The sequence below is a fragment of the Elephantulus edwardii genome, unplaced genomic scaffold (genome assembly GCF_000299155.1).
Source record: "Elephantulus edwardii isolate Elephantulus edwardi_28Jun2011 unplaced genomic scaffold, EleEdw1.0 scaffold00085, whole genome shotgun sequence".
NCBI lineage: Eukaryota > Metazoa > Chordata > Mammalia > Macroscelidea > Macroscelididae > Elephantulus > Elephantulus edwardii.
The window spans coordinates 13,900,684-13,916,537 of record NW_006399835.1 but is presented as its reverse complement, the minus strand read 5'-3'; the positions used below and the strand labels follow the sequence as shown (position 1 = coordinate 13,916,537).

The following is a 15,854-nucleotide window of genomic DNA, read 5'->3' as shown; positions in this document are numbered from 1 at the left end:
TTGAAAAACAAGGAACTCATGCAATATTATTCAAAATGGGTGACACTGGAGGACATGATGCTGAGTGAAATATCTCAGTCACAAAGGGACAAATGCTATATGGTGCCACTTGTAGAATGAGGCTGACGTCGGGGTGGGGGTAAGACAAAAACTGGATAAATTACGCTTACTGCATTGAAGTCTATGAGGGAGAGAATAGTTTAAAAGTATTCTATTTTAGGGCATTATATTTATCATAAGAGTATGGAATGACGGTTGCAGAGTGGATTATATTTGGGGTGAGGTAAGGTTGGTGGTGTGTGCGGGGTGGGGATTGTGTACCAATGAACGAGTTTTGCTTTTCAAGAAGAGTGAAGGAGGGGGCGGCATGGGGAGAAAAGTGCAACAATGAATGAATGGAATTCCAAAATCTCTGTAGATGTTCATTGAATTAAAAAAATAAAAAAAATAATTCTCCCACTACAACAAACTGACAGATAAATGTTGTACCTCTAAATATCTCAAGTGCTATGCATCAGAAAGCTGGACAATGACTAAGGATGATAGAAAAACTGATGACTTTGAGCTGTGGTTCTGCAGAAGAGTACGGAATATACCATGGACTGCAAGAGAACAAACAGGTTCATCCAGGAGAGGGTGAAATCTTGGAGGCAAGGATTCTGAGGCTCGGTCTGACATACTTTGGGGGAGTGACATCATGCTTGGAAGGGTGGAGGGATAGTGCAAGACAGGAAGACCCTCAATGAGATGGATTGACTAAGTGACTGGGGTAATGGAGGATAGGTGTGTCAGAGACAATGAGGTGGGCTCAAGATAGAGCAGGGTTAATAGCTGTTGTACATAGGGTCGCTATGAGTCGGAGTCAACTCAATGGCAAGTAACAACAAACTCCAAAATGTTCTTACAGTGTTCCATTTCATCCTAGATTTCATTTCATCGTAAACTATTACAAAGCCATATATGTTTAAACATGATAAATGTCGATAGCTGTAGAGGGGCTTCAGGCCCTTTGTTCATAGGGTCGCCTTGAGTCATGCTTGACTCTAAGGCAATCAACAACATATAGATGTTGTTGAGCACTGTGAGGTGTTTAACTGACTCCATTGACCCTCTAGCCCATTTTCAGAGGCAGTAAATCACATGGAAGGAGACTCTCCCTATTCCCCCCCCCCGAAAGATTGTTAAACTATTAAAATAATATGCGTCAGAGTTGGATAATGACTAGGGAGGATAGAAGAATTGATGCCTTTGAGCTGTATTGTTGGAGAAGAGTATTTAATATACCATGGACTGCTAAGAGAATGAACAGGTTTGTCCTGGAGAGGGTTAAATCAGGCCGCTCCTTGGAGGCAAGGATTCTGAGGCTCCGTCTAACATACTTTGGATATGTTGCAAGGAGAGACCAGTCCTTGTAGAGGGATGTCATGCTTGGTAGGGTGGAGGGACAGCGCAGGAGGGGAAGGCCCTCTATGAGATGGATTGATTCAGTGATTGGGGTAATCAGGATGGGTGTGTTGGAGACAGTAAGATGGGCACAGGACAGAGCAGGGTTTAGGGCTGTTGTAGATAGGGTTGCTAATGAGTTGCAGGCCACTCCACGGCACAAAACAGCAACAAAAGACCCAAAAAAGTCCTGATAGATACTAGCAGCCAGATTTCACAACATTAAGAGGACTTTTGTTTTTTAGGACTATTTGACCCTGTAGTATTTTCTTCTCCTGTTATAGATAGAACACAGTGACAAGAAACCTAAAGAGCCAGAATAATTCCATCCCCTTTGTCACAGCAACTTGTTCAGAGAGACTAGGCCACAAGGATGATCCAACTTGCAAGAAGTTCTTTTTGCAGAGAATCGGCAGACGCTAAACATAAGTGAAGGCTTTTCCAGCCTTTTCTCCAGCTCTCAAACTCAATTAAACTCAAACAAAATTAGGAGCCCACTAATGAACGATATACCAGTGCACTACCGGAACTTCAATCACCCCTCTTTGCCCCTTTAGTTTTCAAGGCGTTCCAGGCGCCTGATTATATTGTAATTAAGTTTAAAATAATTTTAATATTTTTTATATAAAAACAGACCATGGTCTTTGCAATCACGTGCTATGCGTCAGAGAGTTGGATAATGACTTAGGGAGGATAGAAGATTTGATGCCTTTGAGCTGTGTTGTTGGAGAAGAGTATTTAATATACCGTGGACTGCTAAGAGAATGAACAGGTTTGTCCTGGAGAGGGTTATCCATCCAGTTGAGTAACGCAAACAGGCTAATTTTTAAACAAGTGTTTGCAAAAAACCAAACCAAAACAAAGTGTTTGCAGCTCAGGCGAACGAACGCCAAGGGAGGCGGGCAGATCGGCAGGGGGCGGAGCACAAGCCTCGGAGCGCCCAATATTTTGGCCCGCAGGACAGGACGGCTCGGCCGCGGGCTCATGGTGCTTTTCGGGAGAACCATGGCCAGTAAGTGGCACCGATCGCGGCCCGACCCCTGACGGGGAGGCTGCGGGGGTGACAGGGGCGGCCTGGCGAGGGAGGGAGGACGTCGGGGGGGGGGCCTCCCGCCTCCAGTCTTCCGGGAGCGCGGCCGGCTTCCGGGCCCTGCCGACCTGCTGCACGCTGCCTCCCGCAGCCCAGTCCCGCCTTGTTTCCAGGGGAGTTCGGGCTACCTGGCCCAGCATCACCCAGAGTGAGCAGAGTGTGCCCCTTAAAAGTCAGCTCCCGCACCTTCACCCCAACCCGCAGAAAAGGCCGTCTCTGAAAGTAGGCCGGGGCCTCTGTGCTTTCAGGAAAACCGGGTAATTCGGATGCCTCTTCGAGAGTGAAAACATCCGTCTTACGGGATCTTTATTTTTGTATTAGAATCCAACCTATCCAGTGAGATTTCTTTCAACCTCTTCCCCTTGGATTGACATTTGATTTAGCAAAAGTTGTTCGTAGGTCCCGTATGTTGGTTCCCACTCGGAGCGACCGCTGTACAACACACTGAAAACTTGTCAGACCCTACGCCGTCCACAAAATCTCTGCTTATTTAAACCTGTTGTAATAGTCTTAATTATTTTGAAACTTGTCAGGTGGAAACAAAGCAGATGTCGTTTTGGTTTGTTTGTTTTATTTAGGCAGCATAGTAAGAACCGTTGTCAATGAGTTAATTCGGAATCAGTGCGGTGCACGTCCGGTAAGAAAACGGGATCTTTTTGCTCCATTTTTGTACTGCCTTCAAGCTCACAGGAAAATGCGGGGGACCTTGAGCTTCTAGATACGCATTGTTTGTTATTTACCTTGTATCACTGTAGTCTGTTTGACTTCGAAGTCCACTGGGGTGAGCTGTTGGCTGTTTGTCTCATTGCCGTGGCAAAATTATTTTAACTGAGGCAGAACGTGTTCTTGACTCGAAGCCTGGAAGCTTAGTGTTGAGCCACTTAGTAGCTTTCCATAGGATGTCAACAAAATCATTTTACCATTTAGTTTCTCTGGACCTCGGTTTTCTGACATGTAGAATGTATAGAAAGTGTTTTTACAGAGGTCTTTTGAAGCTACTGTGAAATAGTGTGATTGCACTTCCTTAGAGCAGTGGAAACTGGGAGCTAAACGTTCAGAATAGGTTACAGAAACCCTTTAACATACTTAAGGCTGAGGACTGTGTGATGATGGAGCATGACAGAGGCAGATGGATTGGAGACCTCTCCGTGGTTTGGGTCGTAGTGGTTTGTTGAGTCTGAGCTGACCCATAGCTAACCCTCCACCAGGTTGTCAGAGGCAGTAAAACGGTTGCAAGGAGATTGCCCGTCTTCCTCCTGCGGAGCAGCTGGTGGATTTGAACTGCATTCTTTTGGGCTGGTAGCTGAAAAAAGAGCAAGGGCTGTATGGAGATAACTATATCAACAGCATCAGCAACGCAAAACTTGTTCTTGTGAAGTCAGACATGTACTCCACGTTCCTATACCTCTTTCTACTCATCTTAACACAAACCTTACTACTTTACTGGGTCCAACATCTAATGCAGATGCTCGTAGACCACGCAAAACCATATTGAGGAAGTTGAAAAGTTGTAATCCAGGTTAGTAGCAGAATATGATCAGGACAGCTTCTGAAATGTGCTTGCAGCCACCTCAGCCTCGAACCTCACTGCTTTTGGCCAGTTTTACAAAGTTCTCAGTCCTAGCAATTACGGCTCTCTTCTCCCCACCCCAGTCCTCCAACAAACTTGGGCAAAAATCTCTTAGCTCCAGTTCCGTGGCATAGCAGTCCCAATGTATGTTCTGTCTCATGTCAGGTCTCCAGTTCTCTGCTATGACTGTTGCTTCTATAGGCCGTAGTCTGCCTGGCACACGAATCTCTGTTCCTGAAAGACAAGTTGCATTCTCTCACTTCCTTTCTGGTGGTGTGATTTGTCCAATTCTGCTGCTGGATCCCCTCGATTTAATGGCTAGACTAGCCAAACTCCCTGTGGATAGGCTAAAATGTCCTATTTGCGTATTCCTGCCCATCCATTTGGCAAAATAAATTAATAGATAGGGAACCATTTTATGTTTTTAATTTTTATTATTATTATTAGTTTCAATGAACATTTACAGAGATTTTGGATTTCCATTCATTCATTGTTGCACTTTTCTCCCTGCCCGCCACCCCTCCACCCCAGGGGACCATTTTAAACAATAAACCTCCAGTACTACAGTAGCTCTTTACCATAGACCACCAGAGCTCCCCATGGTTGGAGTGGAAAATTGAACAAATCTGGCTTCCTAAAGATTGTTTTAATTTATGCTTTATAAAGCATTTTTTTAAATTTATGCAAAGACATTTAACTGTGTGGATCATAGTAAGTATGGCTAACATTGAGAAGAATGTGAGTCCCAGAGCACATAATTGTGTTCATGTGAAACCTATACCTATAATAGGAGGCTGTTGTATGAACAGAGCAAGGAAACACTACATGGTTTAAAATTAGGAAAGGAGTGTGCATCAGGCTGGATTTCTCTGTCCATACCTGTTCAATCTGTATGCTGAGCAAATTGTTTGAGAAGCTGGACTCTGTGACAAGGAATGTGGCATCAGGATTGAAGGGAAACACATTAGTAACCTGTATTATGTGGATCACACAACCTTGCATTCTGAACGCGAGGAAGACTTGAAACACTTTTTGTAGAAGATTAACGAATACAGCCTTTAATATGTATTGCATCTTAATGTCAAGAAAACAAAAAAGAGTCTTACCACTGGACTGATAAGCAGCATCGTGATAGATGGAGAAAGAACTGAAACTGTCAACAACTTCATCTTGCTTTGATCCACAATTAATACCCTTGTAACAGTCAGGAAATCAGGAAATGTATTGCACTGGGAAAGTCTGCAGTTAGGGTCCTCTCCAAATTATTCAGGAGTAATGATGTCACTTTGAGGACGAAGGTGCATCTTATTCCTGCCATGGCCTTTCCAATCACTTGCTATACATCTGAGAGCTGGACAATAAATAAGGAAGACAGAAGAAGAGTTGATGCCTTTGAGCTGTGGTGATGGAAAAGAGCACAGAACATCCCATGGAGGGCCAAGAGAACAAACATGATTTGGAGAGAGTGCAGCTAGAGTGCTCTTTCGAGGCAGGGATGATGAGGCTTTGCCTCACATACTTTGGGCATGTTGCTCAGAGGGACCGTTCCTTGGAGAGGACAAGATGCTCAGAAAGGTGGAGGGTCGGCAAAAGTGAGGAAGACCATTGACCAGGTGGATTGACATGGTGACTGCCTCAATGGGTTCTAATGTGTCAGGAAGTGTGAGGATGGCATAGGATAAGGCAGGGTTCAGATCTGTTGTTCATAGGATCACTATGGGAATACTTGACAGCACCTAACAACAACAACAAAAAGAGTGATTTAAAGTTATATAACTTCCCTTTCCCCAATAAAGGTATCCAGTCGTTTCCCCCCACCATCCCACAGAATAATTCCAGATTTTCATTTTAATAATGTTTATGTGTGAATAACCGAGGTATTGCTGGTATGATGATTTCTTCCCTTGAGTTGCTTTATTCTTTCTCATTCTTTTAGTAAGTCCTCATTGTTAGACTAGGACAGCCACTTATGGAAACCAGCCCCACTGTCATGGGTTTGATCTTGATTCACGATAATCCCATAGGACAGAGTGAGGATGCTCTGTAGAATATTCAAGGCCATGGATTTTTCTAGAAGCAGACTGCCACATCTTTCTCCCTCAGAGTGGCTAGCAGTTTCATCATCAGCCTTCCAGTTAGCAGCCAAATACTTGACTCCTGTGCCACCAGGACTTCTTGGGGCAACCAACCAAAAATACCCCAAATCTAACTGCCGACCTAAGGACCACTCATCAAGTTTCTGAGGCTATAAATCTTTATGGAAAGAGATTATCTTTCTGTAGTCAGGTGAAGGTGGATTTGAACTACCATCCTTTCAGTTAGCGGACATGTTGCACACTTGTCCAGCAGGTCTCCTTTAAGGACAACCAAGGACCTTAAAAGTCATTGTATGTGCACACCCATGTTTATTGCGGCTTTGTTCACAATAGCAAAGAGTTGGAAACAACCTGTGTGCCCATCATGGATAGAGAACCTGTGGTATATTCACACAATGGAATACTACGCTGCATTGAAAAACAAGGAACTCATGCAATATTATTCAAAATGGGTGACCTCGGAGGACATTATGCTTAGTGAAATATCTCAGTCACAAAAGGACAGGTGCTGTATGGTGCCACTATTGTAGAATGGGACTGTCATCAGAGTTGGGGTGAGACTGAGAAAACTTCAGTAAATTATGTATACTGCATTGAAACAGATGAGGGAGAGAATGGGTTAAAAGGAATATAGGATTAGGTATTATTTTCATGACAGGATTCCAGAAAAAGAAATGCTTAGTAAAGTGGACTAGGGCAAGGGGGAATTGTATAACAATGGAATAATGTTATTATTTTTTTTAAAAGAGAAAACCAAACTGGTTGGAGGTGTGGGTAGGGAGAAAAATCTGCATCAGTTAATCAATGGGGGGGAGAGTTAATTGGAAAGAATGTTCTGTGAAAAATAAATATATGTTGCATTTGAAAAATCATTAATTAAAAAAAGAATCACTAGTAACAGTGATTCATACAAGAGCTGAAAGACCACACAAATATAGTAGGTGCAAACAGTGTGCAGCTACTATATCAAGGAAGGAATAAATCTGTAAGTTCTTGACCATCTCTGCCCAAGATTTAAACATTATTGGTAAAATTGTGTAATGTACAAGACCAAATCCAAAATGAAAATATTTTTAGTCTCTTATTCTACAAATGGAGGGTGGGGAATGTTGCTACTTTGCCATGGTAGTTTATCTATTTATCTATTTATTTATTGAACACTTTGTTACGCTTTAGACACAAATTTACATAGCAAACTAATTTGCCTTTCATGCACAAAGTATTCCTTGACATTGCTTGCAATCTCTGCAATATATAAAATGCTCTAACCAGGGTTCCCTGTCTCCACGCTGGGCTCCCCATCTCTACCTGGGTTTCCCTATCTCCACCGTATGCTCCTCATTTCCATCCTTTTGTTTCCCTGCTCCCTCCTGCTTTTTGGGGGGTGTTGGGTAGATTTTGCCTTTCGGTATGATATTTGTATATCATATTTGTATTTATATGTATTTGTATGATTGTTTTAAGAAACACATTCCTCATGGGTGTTGTTAGTTTTTAGGGCAGTGTAGCATTTGGCTACAAAGTAGCCTCCAAAAATAGCTTCAGTTTACCTTGAAGAGTGATTCAGGACAGTAGTCTGAGCAGTTGCTCTGTTCTTTGTGAGACCAGTAAGTTTGGTCTTTTTTTTTTTTTACAAATTTTTCTTCATTCTAACCAGGACCTTCTATATGTTCCTGATTTTGTTATTGAAGTGTTGGGATCTTGTATACATTTTAGAGATTAAATCCTTGACAGGTATGTCATTTCCAGAATTTCCCCCACCCCCACCCCATTCTGTCAGTTTGCATATTACTCTTTTGCTAAAGTTGGGTTATTTGGTGGTTTTGTGTATGTGAATATAAGTCTTTCATTTTTAACAAATTCTAGTTATTTATTTTCTATTGTTTATATAGTTTTAGTTTGACATTCTATTTATGCCACAGAGTAGAACTTCTTGCCTTATCCTTATTATTAATTCCATAAACTTTGTAACTTTAGATTTCAGATTTAGATCATTGATCCATTTTGTATGTGGTGTGAGGTGTGAGTCCTGATTAATTTTTTGCAAATGGCTATCTGGTTTTGCCAGCATCATTTAATGGACCATAACCCTTTTTGAAGGTCAGTTGCTCTTATGTTTTTATTGTTATGTGCCATTGAGTAAACGAAGACTCATAGCAACTCTATGAACAATATATCTCAACGTTACCCTTGTCACAGTCTGTCATATGAAAGCCCATGGTTTAGGGTGAGTCTTGTTGAGGGTCTTCTCCCCTTTTGCTGACCTTCCACCTTTCCTAGCATGTCATCTTTTTTCCAACAACTGGCCCCTCCTGGCAACATGCCCAAAGTAAGTGAGATGAAGTTTCACCATCCTTTCCCCTAAGGAGCATTCACAGGTAGATGGATTTATAAATCATATATGATTTATCAGTTCTATTCTACTGAGCTGTGTGTCTGGAGTGGTACCAGGCAGTTTTAACAGGTGCATATGTAATAGGTTCTGTGATCAAGAAATGTGAAGCCGCCTACTTTTTTCATCTTCTTCAGTAATACCTTACCTATTTAGGACCTCTTTCCTTTCCACATAAAGTTAATGATGAGTTTTTTTCCATTTTTTTAAGGAGTATTATTGGAATTTGGATGATTCATTATATTTATAGATTGCTTGGAGTTAGTAGTGACATTTTCATAATGTTAAGTATTCCTTAAGCACAGTGTAAGCACGGTGTGTGTTTCCACTTATGTAGGTATAAAAAGAGCAAGGTTGGCATGGGGATGGCCATATCTGACCTTTCCAACTTCACAAAGGGGAACTGTCCCTGTCAATAGTGTCAACAACACAAAACCAATTCCCATGAGGGCACAGGTGTTCTCCATGCTTCCAGACCTTTTTCTGCTCATCCTAGCGCCAATCTTACTGCTTTACTGAGTCCAAAATCTGTCACAGACCACACAGAACTATATTGTTGTTGTTGATGTGTGCCATTGAGTGGGACCCGACCTATAGCTGACCCTCCAGTGAGTTTTCAATGGGAGCAAATTGCATGGGAGGAGATTGCCCATTGTTTTCCTGTGAGCAGCTGGTGGATTCTGACTGCATGCCTTTGGGATTATAGCATAGCTTCTTTCCACTAAGCCATCAGAGCTCCCTAACCAGAACCATGTTAGGGAAGTTAAAGACTGTGTATAATTCAGGTTAATAGAATACAATTACTCAGGACAGATTCCGAAGCTTCCAAAATGTGTTCATAGGCACTTTAGCCTTGCCATTTATATCCTAGTTAAATTTTGTTTTGCCCTTTTAGAGGCTGCTTTAAATACTATTTTTTATTTGCTATTCAGTTGTGTACCCTTGGGTACAGTGCCCTTTTGAGTGCCTCTCGGGTGCTCTAGGCCTATCCTTGACTCGGGGCCTGGGCAGCCTGTTGACTGGCAGGCCCTACTTTCTGTCAGCTGCTGGAACAGTGTACCGGGTCCCAGACCTTGGTGGAAAAGTGGTACAGGCATTTCCTCTCCATGGATCTACTGTCTGTATTCACAGAAGTCAGGAAACCACAAGGTTTTGCGAATCGTGTGCTGGGATGAGCTCTGTTACTGAATCTGGGGTGAGTGGGAAACTCAAGATCAAATAGTAAGGGATAGGATTCAGACCCAGGCTTCTCATCTCAGTCAAGTCCTGTTTCCCATACTGTATGGGAAGAAACTGGCACTGACCCTTGACTTCAGATTCTTGTGCCCGGCATGTCGCTTTTTTCAGTGAATCTTTTCCATCTCAAAGTTTATCAACCCCACAGCACTGTTGACATTTTGCAATGGACAATTCTTTGGTTTAGAGACTGTCCTATCTTTGTTGGATATTTAACAGAATCCCTAGTTTCTATCCCTTAGATACTAGTAGCTTACCCCCAGTCATGACAATCAAACATATCTCCACACGTTGCCACATGTCTCTTGGGAGGAAGTTTGCACTCCAAGAACCACAGCTCTGATTTGGATTTGTTAGTCAGATCTGCTGACAACTGTTGTTATTATTATTTTTTTTAATCTTTGTTCTCAGCTTTTCGATTGGCCCTCATCCAGCTTCAAGTTTCTTCCATCAAATCAGATAACCTCACTCGAGCTTGTGGCCTTATCCGGGAGGCAGCTAAACAAGGAGCCAAAATTGTGTCTCTGCCTGTGAGTACAAAAGAAGCCACCCGTTCCTGGGAACTGTGGATCCATCAGAATGGTGTTTACTATTCCTAGTTATGATTTTATGTGCCAATGTCTAGCAACACCCATTGGAACCTCACGATCTTCCCACATTTTTCTGGGTAAGGGCCCCAGCAAGATCCTTTGTGACCAGACATGCAAAGATTTGTGTAGGGCTTTAACTTTAGGATCGTTTACTCTCTTTAGATGAGAAAACCAAAATCCTAGAAAGTTGTTGAACTTATTTAAAGCTAAATCCTCCATGCATTTGGATATTGAACATTTGTTCCAAATACAGTAAGTCTTTACAGGACCAAGACATAGCGGTTTTAACACTAAGCCTCCAACATTAGAAAAGTAATTAAAAGAGTTAGAAACATAGAGGGAGCCTGTGGCATCTTAAAATCAACAGGACTTAGTCTCTCTTTCCAAAGTAATTTGTTCTAGAGTAGAACCAACTGAAGACTGACCACATTGTCAGCAAGTCCAGGATTCGCCCTACAGGGGGAATCATTACAAAGGCCAGCACATACATCTATAAGTATCAGCGCCAAAGGTTTGATGAAAATCAGTGTGTAGAATGCTTCCAGGTGGGCCCCCAAATCTCTCTCATTTTCATGGAGAGGAGGCACCCCTTTGAAAACTCGAGAATTTTCAGGGCCAACATATGTTACTCAGATGTCAGTCTATCATAAATGTAGCCAGTGAGTAGGAATCTTTATTTAACAAGGAGTCCAAGTTCTTCATGCTAAGCCCCTCTTCCATTTGACTCCAGTTGTAGGACTTTTCTGTATCTGTCCCCTGATAGTCTATTGTTGGTGTATGTTACCATTATTAGAGTAAAAAAAATCTAGGAGTCAAAGCACTTGAGTTTCGCATTTGCCAACTCATTGACTATCCAAATGAGCCTTGTGCAAGCAAGCAATTCTGTGTCTTAGTTTGTTAGTGCTACTGTAGCAGAAATGCCACATAGGGGTGACTTTAACAAATATGTGTTATCTCACAGTTTAGGATATCAGAAGCCTGAAATCAAGAGTGCCCGCTGGGCAGAGGTTCTTGCTGTTCACTCTGACGCAAAATCCTTGTCTCAGTTTCTCTAACTTCCTTCTTGGTGTTCCTTGAAGATCTGTATGTGACAGCTCTCTGCCCTGTTCATTATTGCTTGCTTCTCTGGCTAATTTGAGCTTTTCATGTCTCAGAAATTGTTAAGGCATCATGTATACTGATATGGCCTCACTAACAGAACAAAGAAAACCTTTTTCCCAAATGAGATTACATCCACAGGTATCAGGGTTAGAATTGACAGCTCATATTTTAGGGGACACAATGAACTTATAAAATCCTTGATGCCCAAGGTTATGTCGACTCTTATTGAGTAGGCTGGAACCGACTCTTCGCTGACCCTCTAGGGGATTTCTAGAGGCAATAAATCACACAGGAGGAGATTATCCTCCTGTCTCCAGCATAGTAGCTGGTAGGTACAACCCATATACCTTTGAGTTGGCAATGCAGTTCCTTACCACTAGACCATCAGAGCTCCCTAATATCCAATGTAAGGAACCAGTTATTCTGGCAAAAATACATCTGGCCTCTGCAAGCTGACATGTGACTTGTGTCCTCTAGTTTCTCCTGAGCCAACTCTTGAGTCCTGTCTATGGCCCTCAAAGTATCAGTGTTGGTCTTTGCTGTGCCTTAGTCTTTTTTGAGAGCAAATACAAAAGAAGCAGCTGTGTGTTACAGCAGAATATTAAACTAGATCGACTATTTTGGTGGTTTTCCTCTTCTTTTTCTTTGCCAACATTATTCTAGGAATGTTTTAATTCTCCATATGGCACAAAATATTTTCCTGAATATGCAGAGAAAATTCCTGGTGAATCTACGCAGAAGCTTTCTGAAGTAGCAAAGGAATGCAGCATATATCTCATCGGAGGTAACTTTTTACCCACAGGGCATAATAGACTAAACATTGAAAGCATGAGAATGGTTTTTCATGTTACTTTTAAACTGGGAATTAATACAGTTTAGCCATTGAAAAGAATGAAGTAGATCTATATAGTAATGTGAAAGCTTTTTTAAGTTCTATTGTTAAGAGGTGAGCAAATTCTTTCCTTTCATATTAATCCCACACATAAAGGTGGTAGTGGTGGTGTTATGTGCCTTCAAATCAGAACCAACTCATAGCTGACTCTGCTGAATTTTCAAAGGCTATAAAATCAAAACTACATGTTTCTCCCATGAAACATATAGTGGATTTGAACCGTGTGCTTTTGGGTTGGCAGCGAAACTCTTTACCCACCAGACCACCAGAGCTTCCTACAAAAGAGTCAGCTTTGTATTTTTCATATGGGTATGTGTGTAAGATGAGCCTCTAATGGTGAGTGCTCAACCACTCCATGGAAGAAAGTTGTGGCAGTTGGCTTCCATGAAAAGATTTACAGCCTTGAAAGACTTTAGGAAAATTCTACTCTGTCCATTATGATGCTGTGAGTTAGAATTGACTCATCAATTAGATGAGTTTTTCTAGTGTTTTCATGTATCTAAACTCTCGTTGCCATCAAGAAGGAACCAACTCATAGCTGGCCCTCCAGCGGATTTTTAGAGGATGTAAATTGCATCTTTGTCAGGTGGAGTCACAGATTCATTCAAACCACTTGCGTTGGGTTACCGACCACACCACCAGTGGTCCCTAATGTGTCTTAAAACGTAGTCAGTGGTGTATGTCTCTGTACAGCATTTACTATGTCTAGAACCACAATAAATGCTGTAGAAAGTCACCCACCAAACTGATAATGGTGACTTTTTTCCTCTAGAGAAAGAATAAGATTAGAGACAGATGTCAACAAAACTTTTGCTATAGAAAATAGGGAAGTTGTGGAAAGAGAAATCACATCTGTCTTTCGTTATACTAATACAAGATTGTATTTTTAAAAGAGGATGCATATATTGAAGGTAATTAATTTATGTGGTTTTGAAATAGATTTATAAATGTTCTCTTTGCTTAAATAAAAACTAATAATAAAAACAGAAAATAAGATTATTTCTGTATTGTGATATATGATGACTTTGTGTTTAGTTTTTTTGTGTTTCTATTGTGTTGGTTTTTTTTTTTGTTTTTATTATTTTTTATGTGTGTACCATCAAATTGGATCTGATTGGTACAGGAGGAGATTGCCCCTTCTTCTCCAGCAGAGCATCTGGTGGATTTGAACCGTGTGTCTTCAGGATTACAGTGCAGCTTCTTGCCACTAGGCCACCAGAGCTCCCTTGTTGTGTTTTTTTTAAATACCAAAACAACAAACCACCCTAGACTGTCAAGTTGCTGTAGGTGAATTTCCACACATGCTGACCCAGTGTGTTTCAGAGGAGAGCCATGCACAGGAGGGTTTTCAGTGGCTTTTAAGCCATTCATACCATTGGAAGTCCAGAAATGAAGGCAAAGCAAGGAGCACAGAGATAAAACTGCAGAAATGATGTTCAGAGACTTGTTACTTAACAACCTGTCTTGAGGCTTTTTTTGAGTTCAGGACTGTTGGAGGAACTGGTGAATTTAATTTGTGCAAAAAGGAACTGCCAGTTGCCCACCCTCTATTGCTCTAATATTATATATTAAGTGTTGCTCAAGAGCAAGGCCCAATTTCAGAATCAGTTTGGTTAGTTTTGGTTGGTTTGAACACATATTTTGTTTACTTGGAAGCAGGAGTGGCATTCACTTCCATAATATCTTGCCTCTGGAAATCCTATGAACTTTGGAGAAAGGACGCAAGTTATACAGGAGGTGCCCAGGACTTTTGCTCATGGGGTCGCTGTGAGTCCCCTGCAACTCGACGGCACTTAACAAAAACAACATTTTGTTTACACTCTGAGATTGATTTCTTAAAGATTATATACAAGAAGAGAGATTTTAAAAATACTATGAGTGCATAAACCTTAAAATGTTGTAAACTTTATTATTAGATGAAAGTGACAATTTGTCAAAGCCTTTGTCAAGTTGTCACAAAATAATTGCATTATTCTGACTGTTTTGTGTGCATATGTGTTTCTCAATGAAAGGTTCCATTCCTGAAGCAGATGCTGGGAAATTATATAACACATGTGCTGTATTTGGGCCTGATGGAAATATACTGGTAAAACACAGAAAGGTAAGTTGGAAATTTGCCTCTAGAGAATTTGCTATTCAGTTACTTCGTCTTGCTTACTCTATCATACACATGGTTGGCATTTATTGACTGACAGGTGGGGCTATTCTTGTTTGTAGAATTTTTTTAATATAAATTTTGGATTTTCTCTTCTGCAAAAGAAAAGTTTATAGGAATTTTGATTAGGAGTTACTGAATATTTATAGATAAATTTAGCCAGAGTTACTATCTTTGCAGTATTAGGTAACATGCAGTGAAGATTGTCAATGCTTCCTGATTATGTGATCCTTCTATCATTAAAAAAGATTCCTTCTGATTCTTAGAATGATTTTTGTCTTGAAGTCTATTTTATATTGAATGATGTTACAGACATTCCAGGCTTCTTAGGCCTACCAGCTCTTTCTAATTTTCAACTTCTTTGTATGTTTATATTTTAAATGGTTCTTTTGTGGCACCAGAGAGTTGGATCGTGCTTTTCCAAATTAGTTCTGACAATCTCTGCCTTTTAATTGGAATGGTTAGTCCATTTCAATTTCATATAGTTATTGATATTATTGTACATAAGACTACAGACATTTTACTAAATTTCCCCCTCTCCTTTCCTGTATCCTTTTGAGTGAGTGGAATATTTTTTTAGAATTTTTGGCTCTTTAGCCTTGTCTGTTATTATTCTTTTCATTATGCACTTGTTATATGTACATTTTGTTATAGCCTTACTAAGAAAGAAATTGGTATCGCTTCATGTAAAATTTACAAACCTTACAGTAGTGCAGGTCTCTTTTCTATCTGTTGCCCATATGTGGAAGCTGCCATAAGGAGCCTTGGTGGCATAGTGCGTCGTATATGGGGCTGTTAACAGAAAGGCCATCGGTTTGAATCTCCTAGTTGCTCTCTAGGAGAAATATGGACAGACTCTTCCCCTTAAGATTTACAGCCTCAGATAACCAAATGGAGCATTATTGTGAGTTGGAAATTACTTAATAGCAGCAGAATTTTGCTTTTTAATATTTGTCAGGATCAGCTAACTATGAATTCTGTTTCATTTTTCTTTATTAATGTATCTTTATTTTGCCTTCATTCTTGAAATACCGTTTTGTGTCATTGAATTCTGGGTTAGCATTTTTCTTCTCCTCCTTCTTACAGTTTAAAAAAAAAATTCAGTTGTTTGTTAACAACTCTGTCCTTTTTTAAAAATTATTTTTAAGAAGTCAGTGGTAACCTGTTCACATTATAGAGTTTGTTCTTTTTCTTTTTAGCTTTAAAAAAATACTAGTTTTTACAACCAGGAGAAGATAAAATAGATGAGTGGGACCTTCTAAGAATCAAATCCCTATGCACATCCAAAA

General features: G+C 40.7%; 1 protein-coding gene across 1 annotated transcript in view; it reads left to right on the top strand.

Moving 5' to 3' along the window:
* The first annotated feature begins 2,427 nt into the window (after window positions 1–2,427).
* The window catches only part of NIT2 (nitrilase family, member 2), a 29,130-nt gene continuing 15,703 nt past the window's right edge, over window positions 2,428–15,854 (top strand). The window contains exons 1-4 of the mRNA XM_006890021.1: window positions 2,428–2,455; window positions 10,239–10,357; window positions 12,182–12,302; window positions 14,423–14,511. Of these exons, the coding sequence (XP_006890083.1) occupies window positions 2,428–2,455; window positions 10,239–10,357; window positions 12,182–12,302; window positions 14,423–14,511 (357 nt within the window). The remainder of the gene's footprint in view (window positions 2,456–10,238; window positions 10,358–12,181; window positions 12,303–14,422; window positions 14,512–15,854) is intronic.